The sequence below is a fragment of the Diceros bicornis genome, chromosome 27 (genome assembly GCF_020826845.1).
Source record: "Diceros bicornis minor isolate mBicDic1 chromosome 27, mDicBic1.mat.cur, whole genome shotgun sequence".
Classification (NCBI taxonomy): Eukaryota; Metazoa; Chordata; class Mammalia; order Perissodactyla; family Rhinocerotidae; genus Diceros; species Diceros bicornis.
In genome coordinates this window covers 33,199,843-33,215,246 of record NC_080766.1, presented here as the reverse complement: position 1 = coordinate 33,215,246, position 15,404 = coordinate 33,199,843, and the positions used below count along the sequence as shown (strand labels likewise).

The 15,404-nt window shown below is 36.3% G+C and overlaps 1 protein-coding gene across 4 annotated transcripts in view; it reads left to right on the top strand.

The window, feature by feature from the left end:
- The window catches only part of SYNJ1 (synaptojanin 1), a 92,535-nt gene that overhangs the window by 73,147 nt on the left and 3,984 nt on the right, over positions 1–15,404 (top strand). For 2 of the 4 annotated variants that reach the window (XM_058523016.1, XM_058523019.1), the window contains exons 23-27: positions 743–952; positions 2,330–2,485; positions 6,472–6,542; positions 8,984–9,092; positions 9,341–9,558. In XM_058523016.1, the coding sequence (XP_058378999.1) occupies positions 743–952; positions 2,330–2,485; positions 6,472–6,542; positions 8,984–9,092; positions 9,341–9,558 (764 nt within the window). Of the gene's footprint in view, positions 1–742; positions 953–2,329; positions 2,486–3,032; positions 3,072–5,008; positions 5,057–6,297; positions 6,337–6,471; positions 6,543–8,983; positions 9,093–9,340; positions 9,559–15,404 lie in introns of all 4 variants that reach the window. The other 2 variants (XM_058523020.1, XM_058523018.1) reach the window with 2 other exon arrangements.

Here is a 15,404-nt window from a genome sequence, read left to right as displayed (position 1 = left end):
ATGAGTTCAAGTGAGCAGAAGGATGGAGGTTGGAGATCATGGCTGCAAGGGGGTGTAGAGGGTGTTACATAATGGCATAACCTCAAAGAAATAGGCCTTTTTATTCAGGATTGGGTGATTAATGTTCTGGAAATGGAATTAACTTTCAAGGAGCACCCTGACCCCACTTTCCAGCCCTGAGGAAAGGCGAGATGAGGAGACCTCAGGGGAGAACAAATTCCCCCTGTTCAGTTAAAGCAAAGAAGGTGTGTGTTGGGTGGGGGAGCACAGGGGAAGGGGTAGTGAGGAGACTTTCTGGGAAGGGTGTTTGGCTCTCTGAGAGCCTGTCTACTGTAAGGGCCAGACCTGAATTGAGGGTAGGGAGGAGGGGGCAGTTCCACAGAGCAAACAAGAAGATTTGGAGGGAGAGCAGTAAACCTTTGAGTCAGCCAGCACTGAGATAGCTGCTCAGTGGAATATTGAAAGCCGTTGAGTCAACCCAGCTCCAGGTGTTAGTCATCACTGGCATCCTGTTGCTCTGAGATGATAAACTATCTTTAATGACATTTTCTGTAAGAGCATTTGTGCTAATTCTAGTTTTATACCTATAAATTTATATATGCCTACATGCTTAATCTGTGCATATTTTCAGTGTCATAATGTTAACATGTTTATTTTGTGTATGTTTAGACCCTAGACTGATGAAAAAAATTTCTGAGAAAGTTAAAATGGTGGTAACTTTGATAACCTGGCATTTCCTCAGGTGACATTGATGACTATAGTGCTGAAGTAGAGGAAATTCTTCCTCAGCATCTCCAGCCATCTTCAAGTTCTGGCCTTGGGACTTCCCCAAGCTCTTCACCCCGGACCAGTCCCTGCCAGTCACCTACAATATCAGAGGGTCCTGTACCTTCCCTTCCCATAAGACCAAGTCGAGCACTGTCAAGAACTCCTGGACACCCAGCTTCGCAAAGTGTGTATTTTATTTAAAGTTTTATATGCCTTTCCCTAGCTGATAAGTTTGATTTTAGATGGTCAAGTCTCTGATGTCTTTGGGTCTCCTTTGGAGAGCCATTTTTCTTTAACTTTCATACCTATGTGCTAAAGTGTACTGTGTTTTCTGTGCATACAAAAGAGGAAACTTTGTAGCTGGTAAGCCCTAAATGGAAAGGGAAACTTGTCATCACTGTCACTAGATGAGAGTTTTTCTTAATCCTTTTTCTATGTGGTCAGGTTTGTCCATGTCTTATAACTGATGATTTTTTGTCATTATAGTTAGAACTCATAAGTATTTGGGCTTAACCATATATCTATACATGACCTGTATTATAGTATGAAGCAAGAGAGACAAAACACATTTTTTTTCTTTTTGTGAGGAGGATCAGCCCTGAGCTAACGTCTATGCCAATCTTCCTCTGTTTTTTGTATGTGAGATGTTGCCACAGCATGACTTGATGAGCAGTGTGTAGGTCCGCACCTAGGATCTGAACCCACACGCCCTGGGCCACCAAAGCGGAGCCCATGAACTTAACCACTACACCATTGGGCCGGCCCCCCAAAAAGTTTTTTTTTTTTTTGTGAGGAAGATCAATCCTGAGCTAACATCTGCCAATCCTCCTCTTTTTGCTGAGGAAGACTGGCCCTGAGCTAACATCTGTGCCCATCTTCCTCCACCTTATATGGGACACCGCCACCGCATGGCTTGACAAGCGGTGCGATGGTGCGCGCCCAGGATCCGAACCCCGGGCCGCCACAGCGGAGCGCGTGCACTTAACCACTATGCCACCTGGCCGGCCCCCCTGAAAAGTTTTTTTAATCCAAATTTATATCCATTACTCCTCCAAAATTGGAAGATTTGTCTCTGGAAGTTGTTACATTACATGATTAAGTCACTATTCCATGCTAAGCAACATCTTCAGAAAACATCTTCCATTTCATAAACTTCTCTAGTTCTCTCATACCACTCTTAGAGGACTGGCTTCATTAAATAAATTCAAGATAAGCTGAGGTATAAAGAAGAGACTCCCTTTTCTTTTTTTCCTCTCTATTGGCCAGCAGACTGCAAATGACTTAAACAATATTTTGTGCCATCTTGATAGGGCCACTCAGTAAATCATCTTCAGCACTTGGGGTCTAGCTAAGAAGTCCCCATAAAGTTAGCATTATTGCTTCCATGATACCAAAGGGTAATTTAATGACAGAACTGCTTATGTTATTGATGCTAAAAACGCGTGTCAATACCCTATAGTACAAATTTAGAAAATTAGCAGAATAGACTTTATCGTACGTGTATAGGAAGTACCATACCTTTGTGCTCATGCCCACTTGGAACCTGATCTTCTTACCTAAGGTACTTTTTCAGCTTCTCCTATTGACATCCTGCCAGCAACACAGCTGCAGCAGAAAGATTCTTCCCAGACCCTGGAGCCCAAGCGGCCACCGCCTCCCCGCCCGGTTGCTCCTCCGGCACGTCCAGCTCCCCCACAGAGACCACCTCCACCTTCAGGTAATGACCCATTTTATTTCCATTTCCTTCTCCACTCTGTTTAAAAATGTTTTGCATGTTTTCAAACTTCTAGCTTCTAGATTTTATTGTTTTTCTATCATTGTTGCCACTTCCTGGCTTTTCTCTCAAGAATGTGGTAGGTGTGACGGAACAGGTAAAAAGATTGTTTCCCAGCTAGATTTCTGTAACATATTTTCATAGCTTACTCTTACAAGTGTGCAAGAAGTGTTTGTTTTGTTTTTGCTAATTTGATGTAGTTGTGCTAATTTCTATGAAATGTATAATTAGAATTGAAGAACATACATATACTTGTTTACTATAAAGTTCTATATATTTGTTTAAATGTTCTTTTTAAATAAGTATAATGTCATTACTTAAATTGTTAGAAGTATTCGCATTAAATAATAGCTTCTTTATTGTACCAAGATACTAATATGTAATTCTTACGTGATATTTGACATCATGAATACTATAGTAAATCTTTGACATTTCAATCTTTATTTAATATCATTTCCTTTCTGCTGCATATTTTGTTATGAACTATAAGGGGCTAGGAGTCCTGCACCTGCTAGAAAAGAATTTGGAGGTAACCATTTATATTTGTTACAATGTATGGATTTTGGTTCGTTAATGTTTTGGAGTTTGATCCCTATAACTCAAAGACATTTAGGTTTGTTTGATAAAAGTCAAAATGAATGACATTTATACTCCAAGTTAAAAATAGCTCTAAACTTGCATTATATTCCTATTAAGTAAAAGATTAGAGCTTAGTTTTATTAGTGAATAGAACTGAGGGCTTCCATTTCCTAGATAGACATAGTTGAATTAGTCCTCAAGGCTTGATATACTTTTTCTTAATAAATATAGTCAATTTGGTTACAAAGATTTAATTCTCAAAAATCATATTGATTTCAAAAAGGATTCAGGTACAGTGAATATAAAACATCTCCCAAGTATTTGATTGTATTAGATTGTATTAGAGCTCTAGTACATTCCTTTTTTAATAGGTTGTGGATTAGCAAAATTTCCTAGGAATGCAATTTAAAGGTATAATAATCATCTGAAATATATCTTTCATTTTGCATGGCTTTATCATTATTTTCCATAAAACTGATGCCTCATTTTTTTAAATATAAGAACGATTTTCTTTTATTTTTTCAATAAGAAAATTCTTATTAACGAATGGATCACTTTTTTTGTTTAAAGTGTAGTGTGTTTGGTTTACATGAAAACTTTTCACAAAGCTCAGTTGGAGGTATATATTTGACAAGTTTATTTAATCCCCTTCTCAAGAAGAGATGAGGCAGGTTGTCACAATTTCGAAGAAGAGCTTTTACAAATCCACTTTTAATATTATCAAGGCTTACTGTACATGTGTAGTTGGTCTATTTCTAGTCTAGCTGCCTAATGACATTGCTGACCAATTCACATGTTATTACAGATTGACTTTGCTTGTGTGTAGATTTTAATGACTATATAATAAAGATAGCCAAATCATTTCAGCATTACGGCTTCTGCAAAATATGGCAACATGAAAATTTTTCCATTGACTTACAGAAAACATTAATTTTTCCCATTTCAAACTCCTGCTTTTATTTATATTTTCATGATCAATTCTATGTATCTTCTGTAATTAGGAAAGCAACTGGTAGAAAATAAATTTTTTAATGAATTTGTGAAGTTATATCATATTAGCAACTCAGTGGCTTACTTAGAAATTTGATTTAATTTTTAAAAATTGCTTCTCTTCATAATTCTTTTGTAGGCAGTGTTTGCAGCATGTTTTTTTTACCCTGTAAGCCAATAACTCCTTTAAGGCAGTAGGCTTAGATAAAGTCATTATAGTACTTTTAGAGTTTTTTTAAAATAATGCATCAAAAACTAACTTCTAAGAGACTAATATGGTCTCATCATAGACACTTAAGATGAAATTGAACCTTTATGATTTTTTTTTTCCTTTTTGATTGTCAAATATTGGAGCTTATATTAGTGATTTAAGGCTGAATATAAGGAATGAGATGATCATGAAGCAAAGGCTTTCATTAAACATTTTAAAATTCCCTACTGCTAGTAATCTCAGATATAAAAATAAAACTGATGGGGCTGGCCCAGTGGCGCAAGCCGTTAAGTGTGCGCGCTCCGCTGCGGCGGCCCGGGGTTCGCTGGTTCGGATCCCGGGCGTGCACCGACACATTGCTTGTCAAGCCGTGCTGTAGTGGCGTCCCATATAAAGTAGAGGAAGATGGGCACGGATGTTAGCCCAGGGCCAGTCTTCCTCAGAAAAAAAATAAATAAAACTGTCACCCCCTTTCTACTCTTATGTTTGAGGAAGGGGAGGAGTCAGGTTTGGGCTTGGCATCTAAAGTCACTTTGGTTTGTATTGATATCTTGGAAGAAACTCAAAGCAGTAAAAGAACTTTTTTGCAGAAGTAAGTTTAATGCAGAAATTGTTCTGTGTGCCTGCCTTTCATCCTGTGCTGTGGGCTCCAAACAATATACAGCTTCTGTTCTTTCTCTAAAAAGGTATCGGAGCCCCTCCCAGTCCTGGGGTAGCTAGGCGAGACATAGAAGGTAACAAGACTTTTGCATCATAGAAATAGATCTCTCATTTTATTTCTGAGTGTCAGCCCCTCCAGTGTTTAAAGGCATACTAAATCTTTTCGCAGTTTGACTATAAACTCCCCCTTCCCCTCCTTATGTATACCTCGTAACCTTGTATTTTTTCTCTTTTTGTTCTATGTTGTGTATAGTTTCTAATGGATATCCATTTAGTTTCCTTGCCAGTCTTACGTTGTTTTACACTGTTTTGTATATATTTCATATATACTTAGGATGTGAAATTACTGTACAATGTTATTTTGAGAAGAATGCCTTCAAAATTCTTTTCAGAATAAGTACCTTTAGAAAGGTACTATAGTAACTCTGAAGTTTTAAAAATTAATAATTGTAATTAAACCCTATTAATTCAGGTCCCCAAGAATATAGTATTTTGTGGATGATTTCAAATAACATAAATGTTTTTATGTATAATGATGCTGAGCTAAATTCGCTTAAAGACCATTAAGACTAGAAGCCATTCGTTAAGATTACAGTTATTAAAGGGCTGTTGTATTTCATATAACAATTGCACTTGAATTTCCTTTCAAAAAGAATAAATCTGAGATGCTGCCCTTAATAGTTCCCCCTACTCCTTTTGGCCCCGAAAGTAATTTATTTCATTTCCTCCTTCCACGATGTTGCTAATGAGTTTAACCATATTTTAACTTTTTTCCATAAGGCACATATTTAGTAATATGCCTGTCTTCTACCTTAATCATGGGATTTTGTTATAGAAATCCAAAAGATCTCATCATAAGATTACTTTACCCATAATGACACCTGCAACCTGAAGTCCTAAAACAGTGTTGTTAGGAACCTTTTGTGTGACTTGGAGAATGTAGCTCTGTTTGCTCAGGAGCAGTTTGTCCACCAAGCTCTGAGAAGCTGTCGTTTACACAAGCTGACCATGTGGTTTCAAGGTTCATAGGAGAGAGCTTTGTTGGGAAAGTCACCTTAAAAGTGATCCTCTGAGCAAGGTATCAGATTGAGGGCTAAGTTGTCTCTCATAAATGTCGCTATAAGTATTCTAATTTTTCTCTCTTTTGGGATATTTCATTCAGGTATTTCAGATATTTCAGTTCATTCATCATTATCCAAAGTAAAGTTCTTTTGTTACCATCTCATGCCCCCATTTCTGCCAGTAATGAAACAATAGCCAACTGATTGCTTTATTGTTTACTTATGACTAATTTTTTTTCCTTCCTGCTTCAAAGCACCCAAAAGCCCTGGAACTACACGGAAAGATAACATAGGTAAAAACACTTGAATTTAGCTACTTAACCGTAAAACTGGACCATGAATAGACACTTAGGATATAAGTACATGGTTTCTTGTTTCTTTCTTTTTTTGAAAAACCTTTAATACATGGTGCGATGTCTGTGTTCCAGGTCGCAATCAGCCTTCACCTCAAGCAGGACCTGCAGGCCCAGGACCGGCTGGATACAGTGCAGCCAGACCGGTAGGCACACTTAGTTAGCCTGGGAGCCCAGAGTGCAAGGTTCTAGGTCCCAGTTTGCTACTGGTCAAATGGGTTATCTTGACTCAGTTTCTTCAACTCTAAAATGAGGGACTGGCACTTGATGATCTCCAAAGTACCCTTCGACTCTAACATGTTAACGTACTCTTCAAAAATAACTAAGCATACAGATCTTCCTCGACTTAACGATGGCGTTACATTCCGATAAACCCATTGTAAGTTGAAAATATCGTTAAGTCGAAAATGCATTTAATATCCATAACCTACCGAACATCATAGCTTAGCCTAGCCTACCTTGAATGTGCTCAGACCACATTTAGCCTACAGTTGAGCAAAAGCATCTAATGCAAAGTCAATTTTATAATAAAATGTTGAATATCTCATGTAATTTATTGAATATTGTACTGAAAGTGAAAAACAATGTTTGTAAGTTGTTTACCCTCGTGATTACGTTTATCAAGTCTATGAGGGGGTGATGTATTTGGGCAGCTTTTTATCATATTATCTGAGTAATTAAAGAAGATATAAAGTCATCCTTCAGTAAGAAGGATTTTAAAATTAGGTTTCATGAAAACATTGTTATGATAGAGTTGGTATACTAAACCTGGTTCTAAAGGTGTTAAAAGTAGGAGAGCAGATGGTGTGGTGGGGCCTTTCCCTACCTTGTGAATCTATGGTTTTCTATATGTTTATCATATGTTCTTTTATACACTTAATTATTCTATTATTTACCTGAGTTAAAATTTTCTCTGGAATATAACAAGTAATTAAAAAAAAAAAAAGAAAATGGAAACCAGCAATCAGTGACTTGGGCTAGTCTAGTGGAGCCTGCGGCTGCTGGGAGGCCTCTAGCTGAGGACTGGGAGCTGGGAACTGTTACTACAAGTAGAAGTTAAGGTTGTGAGAAATTAAGAAACTACTTCTAATGAAACTACTTCTAATTTCTAATAAATTCTCATAATGTACACCTGAAATTTATACAATGTTATAAACCAATGTTACCACAATAAAAAAATAAACAACAATAGAAAAGAAATTCTCATAAAATTTCTTAGAAATTTTTTGTCTTTTCTGTTGTAGTTGTTTATTTATTATCCAATCTAAAGGTCCTTTTCTATATGTAATACAGTCATGTGCCATGTAGCGAACATTTCAGTCAATGACGGACCACAAATTTGACTGTTGTCCCATAAGATTAGGACTGTGTAACCTAGGGGTGTAGTAGACTATATAGCATCTAGGTTTGTGTGAGTACACTATGATGTTCATACAAGGACAAAACCACCTAGCGACGCATTTCTCAGAAGGTACCCCATTGTTAAGCAACGTGTGACTGTATTAGACTCCAAATTAAAATGTCTGCAAAATATACCTAAAGATATCTATTACCCATTCTCCTTTTTTCAAAAAAAAGGAAAACTGCTTTTCATTGACTCCACCACAAGTACTTTCTTTGTTCTATTTAATACCGTAAGAATAGGGAAGGAAAGTCAAGATTTTGTGAGATTGCATTCATAACTTTTGCTTAAAATAAGAAGTATTGGGGCTTAAGGCCTTCAGCAAATTTATGAAGATAGAAAATATATTTTCCACCAGTGTGTCTTTTTTTTTTGTGAGGAAGATCAGCCCTGAGCTAACATCCATGCCAATCTTCCTCTTTTTGCTGAGGAAGACGCCCTGGGCTAACATCTGTGCCCATCTTCCTCCATTTTATATGGGACGCCACCACAGCATGGCCTGACAAGTGGTGTGTCGGTGCGCGCCCGGGATCTGAACCTGGGCCGCCAGCAGCGGAGCACACGCACTTAACCGCTACGCCACAGGGCCGGCCCGCAGTGTGTCTTTTAATGTATTTAATTTAGCATATTGAGTTAGTCATTCAAAAGTTTTTACTTCTGTATTTAAAAAGAAAAAAATCTCAGGATGTGGTTTTTTTGTAAGTCTCTTAGTTGCTCAGTGTGTATCTCTCTCCATCACCTCATGAACTTTAATACCGTCCCTGTCTCCCGTTAAGGCAGCACTGCACATGATGAAGAGCAAGGGCCCTGCAGCTCGTCAGACTTGAGTTTGGATCCTGGCTTTTTTTCTAGCTTTGTGGCCTTGGGAAAGTTGTATACATTTCTTCACCTTAATTTAAAATAGAGATGATAAATACCTACTTTTGAGTGATATTTTGAAGATGAAATGGAAATGCCTCCATGTGCTTAATTAACATAGTGCCTGACACATAGTAAACAGTTAAAAATAAAAGGGAAGATTTTAACACTTACGATGCATGGCTATAAATAGGGAGCAATTAAAATGACAAGATGGGGAATAATACCAGAGAGGGGATTAAATGAGATGCAAAAGCAAATATTTTCACAAAGTCTTACCTGTTGAAAATAAGTAAATGTCTCAAATGTTACGTTTCCCATTTTTAGACTATTCCTCCCCGGGCTGGAGTGATTAGCGCCCCACAGAGCCATGCTCGGGCATCTGCCGGAAGACTGACCCCTGAAAGCCAAAGCAAACCATCAGAAGGGCTGAAAGGTAGACACTGTGTTAGAAATACCAGTTTTGTTCTGTAGTCTTTCCTTTCACTACTCCTTTTCCTTTTCCTTTCTGTGGTCTCTCACCTTCTACAACTTACTCAAATAGGGATATCCTTCTTTATTTATACCACAAGAAATGAGGCTACTTGTTGGAGGGCGAGAACCAGAATCTCCTAACATTTCACTAAGGAAGGATGAAACATGGTTTTCTAGAAAACACCTAACATCTGAAAATGATTTTTGTAGGTTCAGCTCTTCTTCCTGAACCACTGAAGCCTCAGGCTGCCCTTCCTGTGCAGCCTTCTCTGCCCCCACCTGTTCAAAAGATGCAGGAGCCTCTTGTCCCCGTGGCAGCACCTATGCCTCAGCCTGCGTCCCAGCCACACTTGGAAACCCCCCCACAACCACCACCTCGCAGCAGGTCGTCCCACGGCTTGCCTTTAGAGCCTTCCTCACAACTGCAAGTAAGTCCAACTAGTAAACAAAATAGCATCTTGATGCCTTTGAGTTTTGTTTGTTTTTTAGCCACAATTTGTTTTCTTTTCCTTTTTTATTGAGGTATATTTGATGCCTTTGGTAAAGTCTCTGAACATATTTATTTTTAATTATTATCTTTTATAAGAAATAAATAAATATAAGATTCAGTTTTCTTTTTCTTTTTGCCTTTTGGTAGTAATAGCATCTTGAGATATGACTTCAGCAAATGAGTGGCACTTGACATCTCAAACTAGTCACATAACAAACGCATGGTTTGGCTGTTTGAGGATTTGGGTTTTTTGGGTTTTTTTTTCTTGAACCTGTTGCTTAGATCAAGGGTTCTCAGAGAGTGATCCTAAATTAGGGCTCTTTAGGGGATTTTCAAGTGGCTCCCAGGCTGTTTTATCTTGTTAACATTTAAACTGTTTGTGACTTTTTGTTTTTTTTTATTGTGAAATTTTTGTTGTACATTACTGTTTATCAGTCACCATATAAGTGCATCCCTCCACCCCTTGTACCCACCACCCACCCCCCATCCCCTGGTAACCACCAAACAGTTCTATCTGTCCGTGTGTTGGTTTATCTTCCACATATGAGTGAAATCATATGAGTGAAATCACTTTTTGGTTTTTTGTTCATAATTTGGATAGCTGATAAGTTAAGATAGATAACAATAGTTTATTTGTCTTACTGTTCACAGCTAATAAATTAGTTTTGGCTTTTACTTCCTGGAGAGAGAGGCAGTCAGATCAATCTCTGACTGTTGGCAGTGTTGTTAATTTCCAACAAACAGAGACTAATCCTTTATTTCCCCTGATGCAAGTATAGTTCTTATCTGTGGTGTAGCTGGCACTGGGCTTCCTCAGGTATCTCCAACAGTTTCAGTCATTTTTTGATCCATTTACATGGGTTGGGCATGCAGCAGGCAGCTTATTCACAAAAGTAAAACCATCAAAATAATAAGTCACCTCATTAGTGTCACACAGAAAGCAGTGCCATTGCCTTACTGGGTGGAAATCACAGGCTCTCGGGGACTGTTGTTATGTCACAGTGATCTCACACTGGAAAGACTTCTGATATGTGTCTGCAGTTATCTTAGTACAGGAGTAATCATGCAAGTTAAATTGTTTTTATTTGGATGCTGTTTTACTTAGTTTTTGTTATACACATTTCAGTAAAATTGTTAAAGTAAAATTTATATTTAGTACATTTTTTATTGTCTAGCCTTAAATTTTATTTTATCCTAAAGTTTTAACTTGAAAATGCCATGAAGGCCAAAGAAATGTGTAAAGTTTTAAAAGTCTGCTTGTAAACTATGGAAAGATCTAAAATACAGAAATATTACACAATGGCAATGTCCCTTAAGTACATTTATAAATAATAGTTTGCATTTATTTTTACACATATCTGAGTATGTTCAGCTAGTTGGCAGAAGTTAACAGTTTCCTATGCTTCTACATAGTGAAAAACAGATATTAAAGTAAATATGACTCTTAAGACAGTTTGAATATTGTTAGCAATTAGCATTACTTGTAGACTATTGGTCACATTTGTAAAAGCTAAGAAGGATGTATAATCAAGAATGATAAACTGATCTTTTAAACTAGTTAATACCAAAATGTATTCTACATGTTTTAGTTCAAAGAATTGAGGATGCTCAAGATATATAATTGTAGAAATCCTTCAAACAATAAAAGTCCACTATTCTTTTCTCTCTGCCAATCTACTTTTAGTGAGTCATGAATTTTTCTTCTCATTTTTTGTAAGGTGTACTATTGTATTTTTTTTTAATGTAACTGGAGGGTAAAAAACTAGCCATCTAGTAGCCGTCTTAGATCTTTGTATTACTGTGTTAGGACAGAAGGTGATCATACATTTCATAGTAAAAGTGAACCTAAATTCCTAAAACTCTGTAATGGTTTAAGTATTCTTAGACCAATATGAAAGACACAGTACTCTGAAAAACTTCAGAAAGAGCAAACTGTCAAGTAAGATGCAGTTTTTAGTAGAAAGTCATCTTATGTCACAAAAATACCACAGAGTGAATATTCCAATGACTGCCACATATCATTTTCTTACACCATTTTCCATTGTTTTGATTTCTAGTTTTCATTGGAATGGGTGTAGTGATTTGGTGGCAGACAGCATGTACTTTGTGTGTGGCCTGGTAGATTGTGTTCTCTATCTTGTTGTATTGAGTTCATCAAAACTACCAAAGATGTTTATTTTAAATTCTAAATATTCTTTTTGCCTCAGTCATTAATCTCAGATTCCTTCGAACATTATACACACACACACATACACACTTTTCTTTTTTGGAGGGATGGGAGTCTTGTTCGTGTATAGACTGTCTTTGTAAGGGATCACAAAGTGGTTACAGTTTCCTCCAGAGAGGGTACAGTGCTGGGGGGCCAGAAGGAAGGGGAGGTGTTTTACCTTTTTGTACCTTTGGAATTTTGACCATAAGAATAATGCCTATTCAAAAATAATAAACATTTAAAATTTAAAAAATCTTCTGCAGTAGCTATAAGTTGAAAAAGATGAGATTTTAAAATGACATATTTGATATTTTGGTAATAACCTAAAATAATCTTAGAATTGAACACTTAGTAATTTTTACAAGACTTTATTAATTCTGCACCAAATCTACAAGGTATTTAAAATATAAAAATCCATGACCCAGCTTTACTTTTTATTACTATTTAAATGTTCTTTGACTCTATAATTCTATATAGAAAAGATTCTTTTAATTCAAGTAATTATATAACATGTTATATATCCTTTACAAAATGTAAAAATGCCTCACTTTCTGTCTGAATTCCAGCATCTTAGTCATCTGATTATCAGCTAAGAACAAGAAGTTAAGGATGTGACAGGAAGTAAAGTAACAGCATCACTGCCATGATGCTAACAGCGAGGGAAGAGACCACGCAGAAAATCTCAGCCTTGTGCATCTATGTAACACCATCCCTACTCTCCTACTCAGTGCCAAAGCTGATACACGTAACCCTGAGATTGTCAAGAGAATATTAACTTAAATTCAGGAGTCTGGTGTTTAGTAGGCAGGAAACTCTAATAATATTTAATGTATTTTAAGTATTAAAATGATGTCTCTCTAAATTGTCAAAATGAGTTCTGGTATTTTAAAATAAGATAAGCTTTAGATATTGGGAAAGATTTGCTCAAAACTGTTTCTCGAGATTATTATATTAAAAAAATACTACTATATTACAGAAAGATTATGAATTCATTTTTAAACAACAAAAATAAGATCCAGTTTCTTACCTTGTTGTACCTTCCACCTCCATAATACATTATGAGGTGAATTAATGATAACGTCATCCTTCAGAAACTTTGAGTAATATAGAACAAGCCTGGATCCTGAGCATTTTGTTAAAATAAATACTAATTTTCAGTAGGGTAGTACTGTTGCAAAGTGATGCCATTGTGTACATTTTCTCTAGTGATGATAAACCCATAGGCTATCTTAAGGCTGTGTCCTACTCTTCTTGGGCTGCCATAACCAATACCATAAATCAGTGGCTTAAACAGTAGAAATTTGTTTTCTCACAGTTCTGGAGGCTTAAAGTCTGAGATCAGAAGGCCAACATGGTTGGATTCTGGTGAGGGCTCTTTTCCTGGCTTGCAGACAGCTGCCTTCTCGCTGTGTGCTCACATAGCCTGTCCTCAGTGCTTGCATGTAGAGGAAGACAGAGCAAGCCCTCTGTGTGTCCTCTCATAAGGTCACTGATCTCATCATGAAGGCCTACCCTCATGGCTTCCTCTAACCTGAATTACTTCCCAAAGTCTCCATCTCCAATACCATCAGATTGGGGGTTAGAGCTTCAACATATGAATTTTGCGGGGACACAAACATTCAGTCCATAACAGGTTGCTTAAAACGTCAGAGCTCCAAAAACCTATTTGGAATATTATTTTTTGAATAACAAAATTTTGATGTGGTTAGTAATCAACTTCAGACAAAATTAAAGTCTGAGCCCTAATTCAACAATACATTTTTCATTCAGAATCATAAAAGAAATTGGAATTGTCTCTTGAATTTATGCTACAACCTGCAAGTATCGCTGCTCTTGGATTCTGTGTATAATATAGGACTAAAAGTATTTCGAAAAGTGAATTGTTAGGGTTGCTGGTTGGTCTCAGATTGTCCTCCTAACTCTTTCCTTTGATGTCTGTTCCCTTTCTCAAAGCAGGAGCAACCATCAGGGTAACAGGTATCGGATTATTTTTCAATCTTATATGTGCTTTTCATCTGTCATAGCACATTAGATGTATGAATCTTTTGCTTCATACATCTAAAGTTTCACCCATTTTTGAAACCACTTGTCCACCTTAATAAATTCTATTATCATACCATAAAACCTGCTTTTTCTTTTTCTTAGTATTTTGAATTTTTAGGAAGCATTTTAGTTGTTCTTGCTAATGCTTTACCATTTCTTGCTTTGTTTTTTATGAAATTAACAAAACTAAAAAGTGTAATTTCAAGAAGGTAAGCTTTAGGTATATGAAAGTCTATATGGCAAAATCAAATTGGTTCTTGGTTTTAACAATGGCGTAATTACATAAATATAAAATTCAATTTTTTTTCTTAGGTTTCTTTTGGGAAAAATTTTCAAATAATTTTAGTAGCAAGATTATTTTTGGTAAGGAAGAACTGACGATTTAGAAAGATGAAAGTGAATATTATAACAAGATTATTTAAAGATCCTTCCAACACCTTTCTTTGTAAAAATACCACCGTTTTTAATGTCAAGTCATCACAAATCCTGCTTAGATTATAAATTAATTCTAATGTAATGAATGGTGGTGTGGCTCTTATTATAATTTCAAGTCTGACTGGGCAAAATGATCCTGCTTCTATCAAGTTACCTTTAACTTATTTTGAAAAAAATTTTTTTACATATGGAAATAAAGATATTTAAATGCATAGCATTTATTTGGCAAGGGTCTACTATTCTAAGCTGTGCAAAGCATACAATTCTCCTGTCCTATAATGTCTATGTTGTGGACTGTTCTATCTGTCATGGGAGAATTGGGTCCCAGGCCCAATCAAGTACTTCCATTTTGTTGTATTAATCATAAATAATCCAGAGATTATTGGTAATATAGGGTTAATTGTAATTTTATGATGTCCATAATAAATTTGCCTCTCAAGTAGATTTCCATATATAGATCTGCTTACCTTTAATACACTTAGAATACAGTTTAGAGTCTGTGACATGTTTACTCTTTAATTTTGTACAAATTCATTGTCATATTAAGTTGTTTGAAGAAAAATATACTTCTTTAATTATACAATGTGTTCTAGGACAGTTGAATAGAAAAATCAGATACTTGAATGTTATTCACTTATAAAGTTATCCACACCATTTCCTTTTACAAATGAACAGCCCTCCCTATTCTTAAGCACCAAGTTACTGTTTCAAAAGATGCAGTTACATTTTATTGTATTGGGACTGCTGCTCTCTTTTTCAACGTATTTCATGTATTTCATGAACGTTTAGTTATTTTGCTTTAATAACTATCTAAATTCATTTTGAGTAGTGCTCCATTTTGTCACATTGCAAGTCTTCAGCTAAAATTCTCTCTCCCCTGTTCTTTTCAACCCAAAGTTTTGTTTTCTTATTTTTAAATTTGGCATAAATATCCAAGTCATCCACCTAGTTTTAATAATTATGTAGAGTTTTTAAAAATTAAAATGAAGTCTTGATGAGCTAATTTGCTCATAGGACCTGGATCACAGTTCTGTTTCCCATAAGAAAAGTTGGCTCTGCTCAGTCCCATAGCCATGCTCCACTGCAGCTGGCTTCTT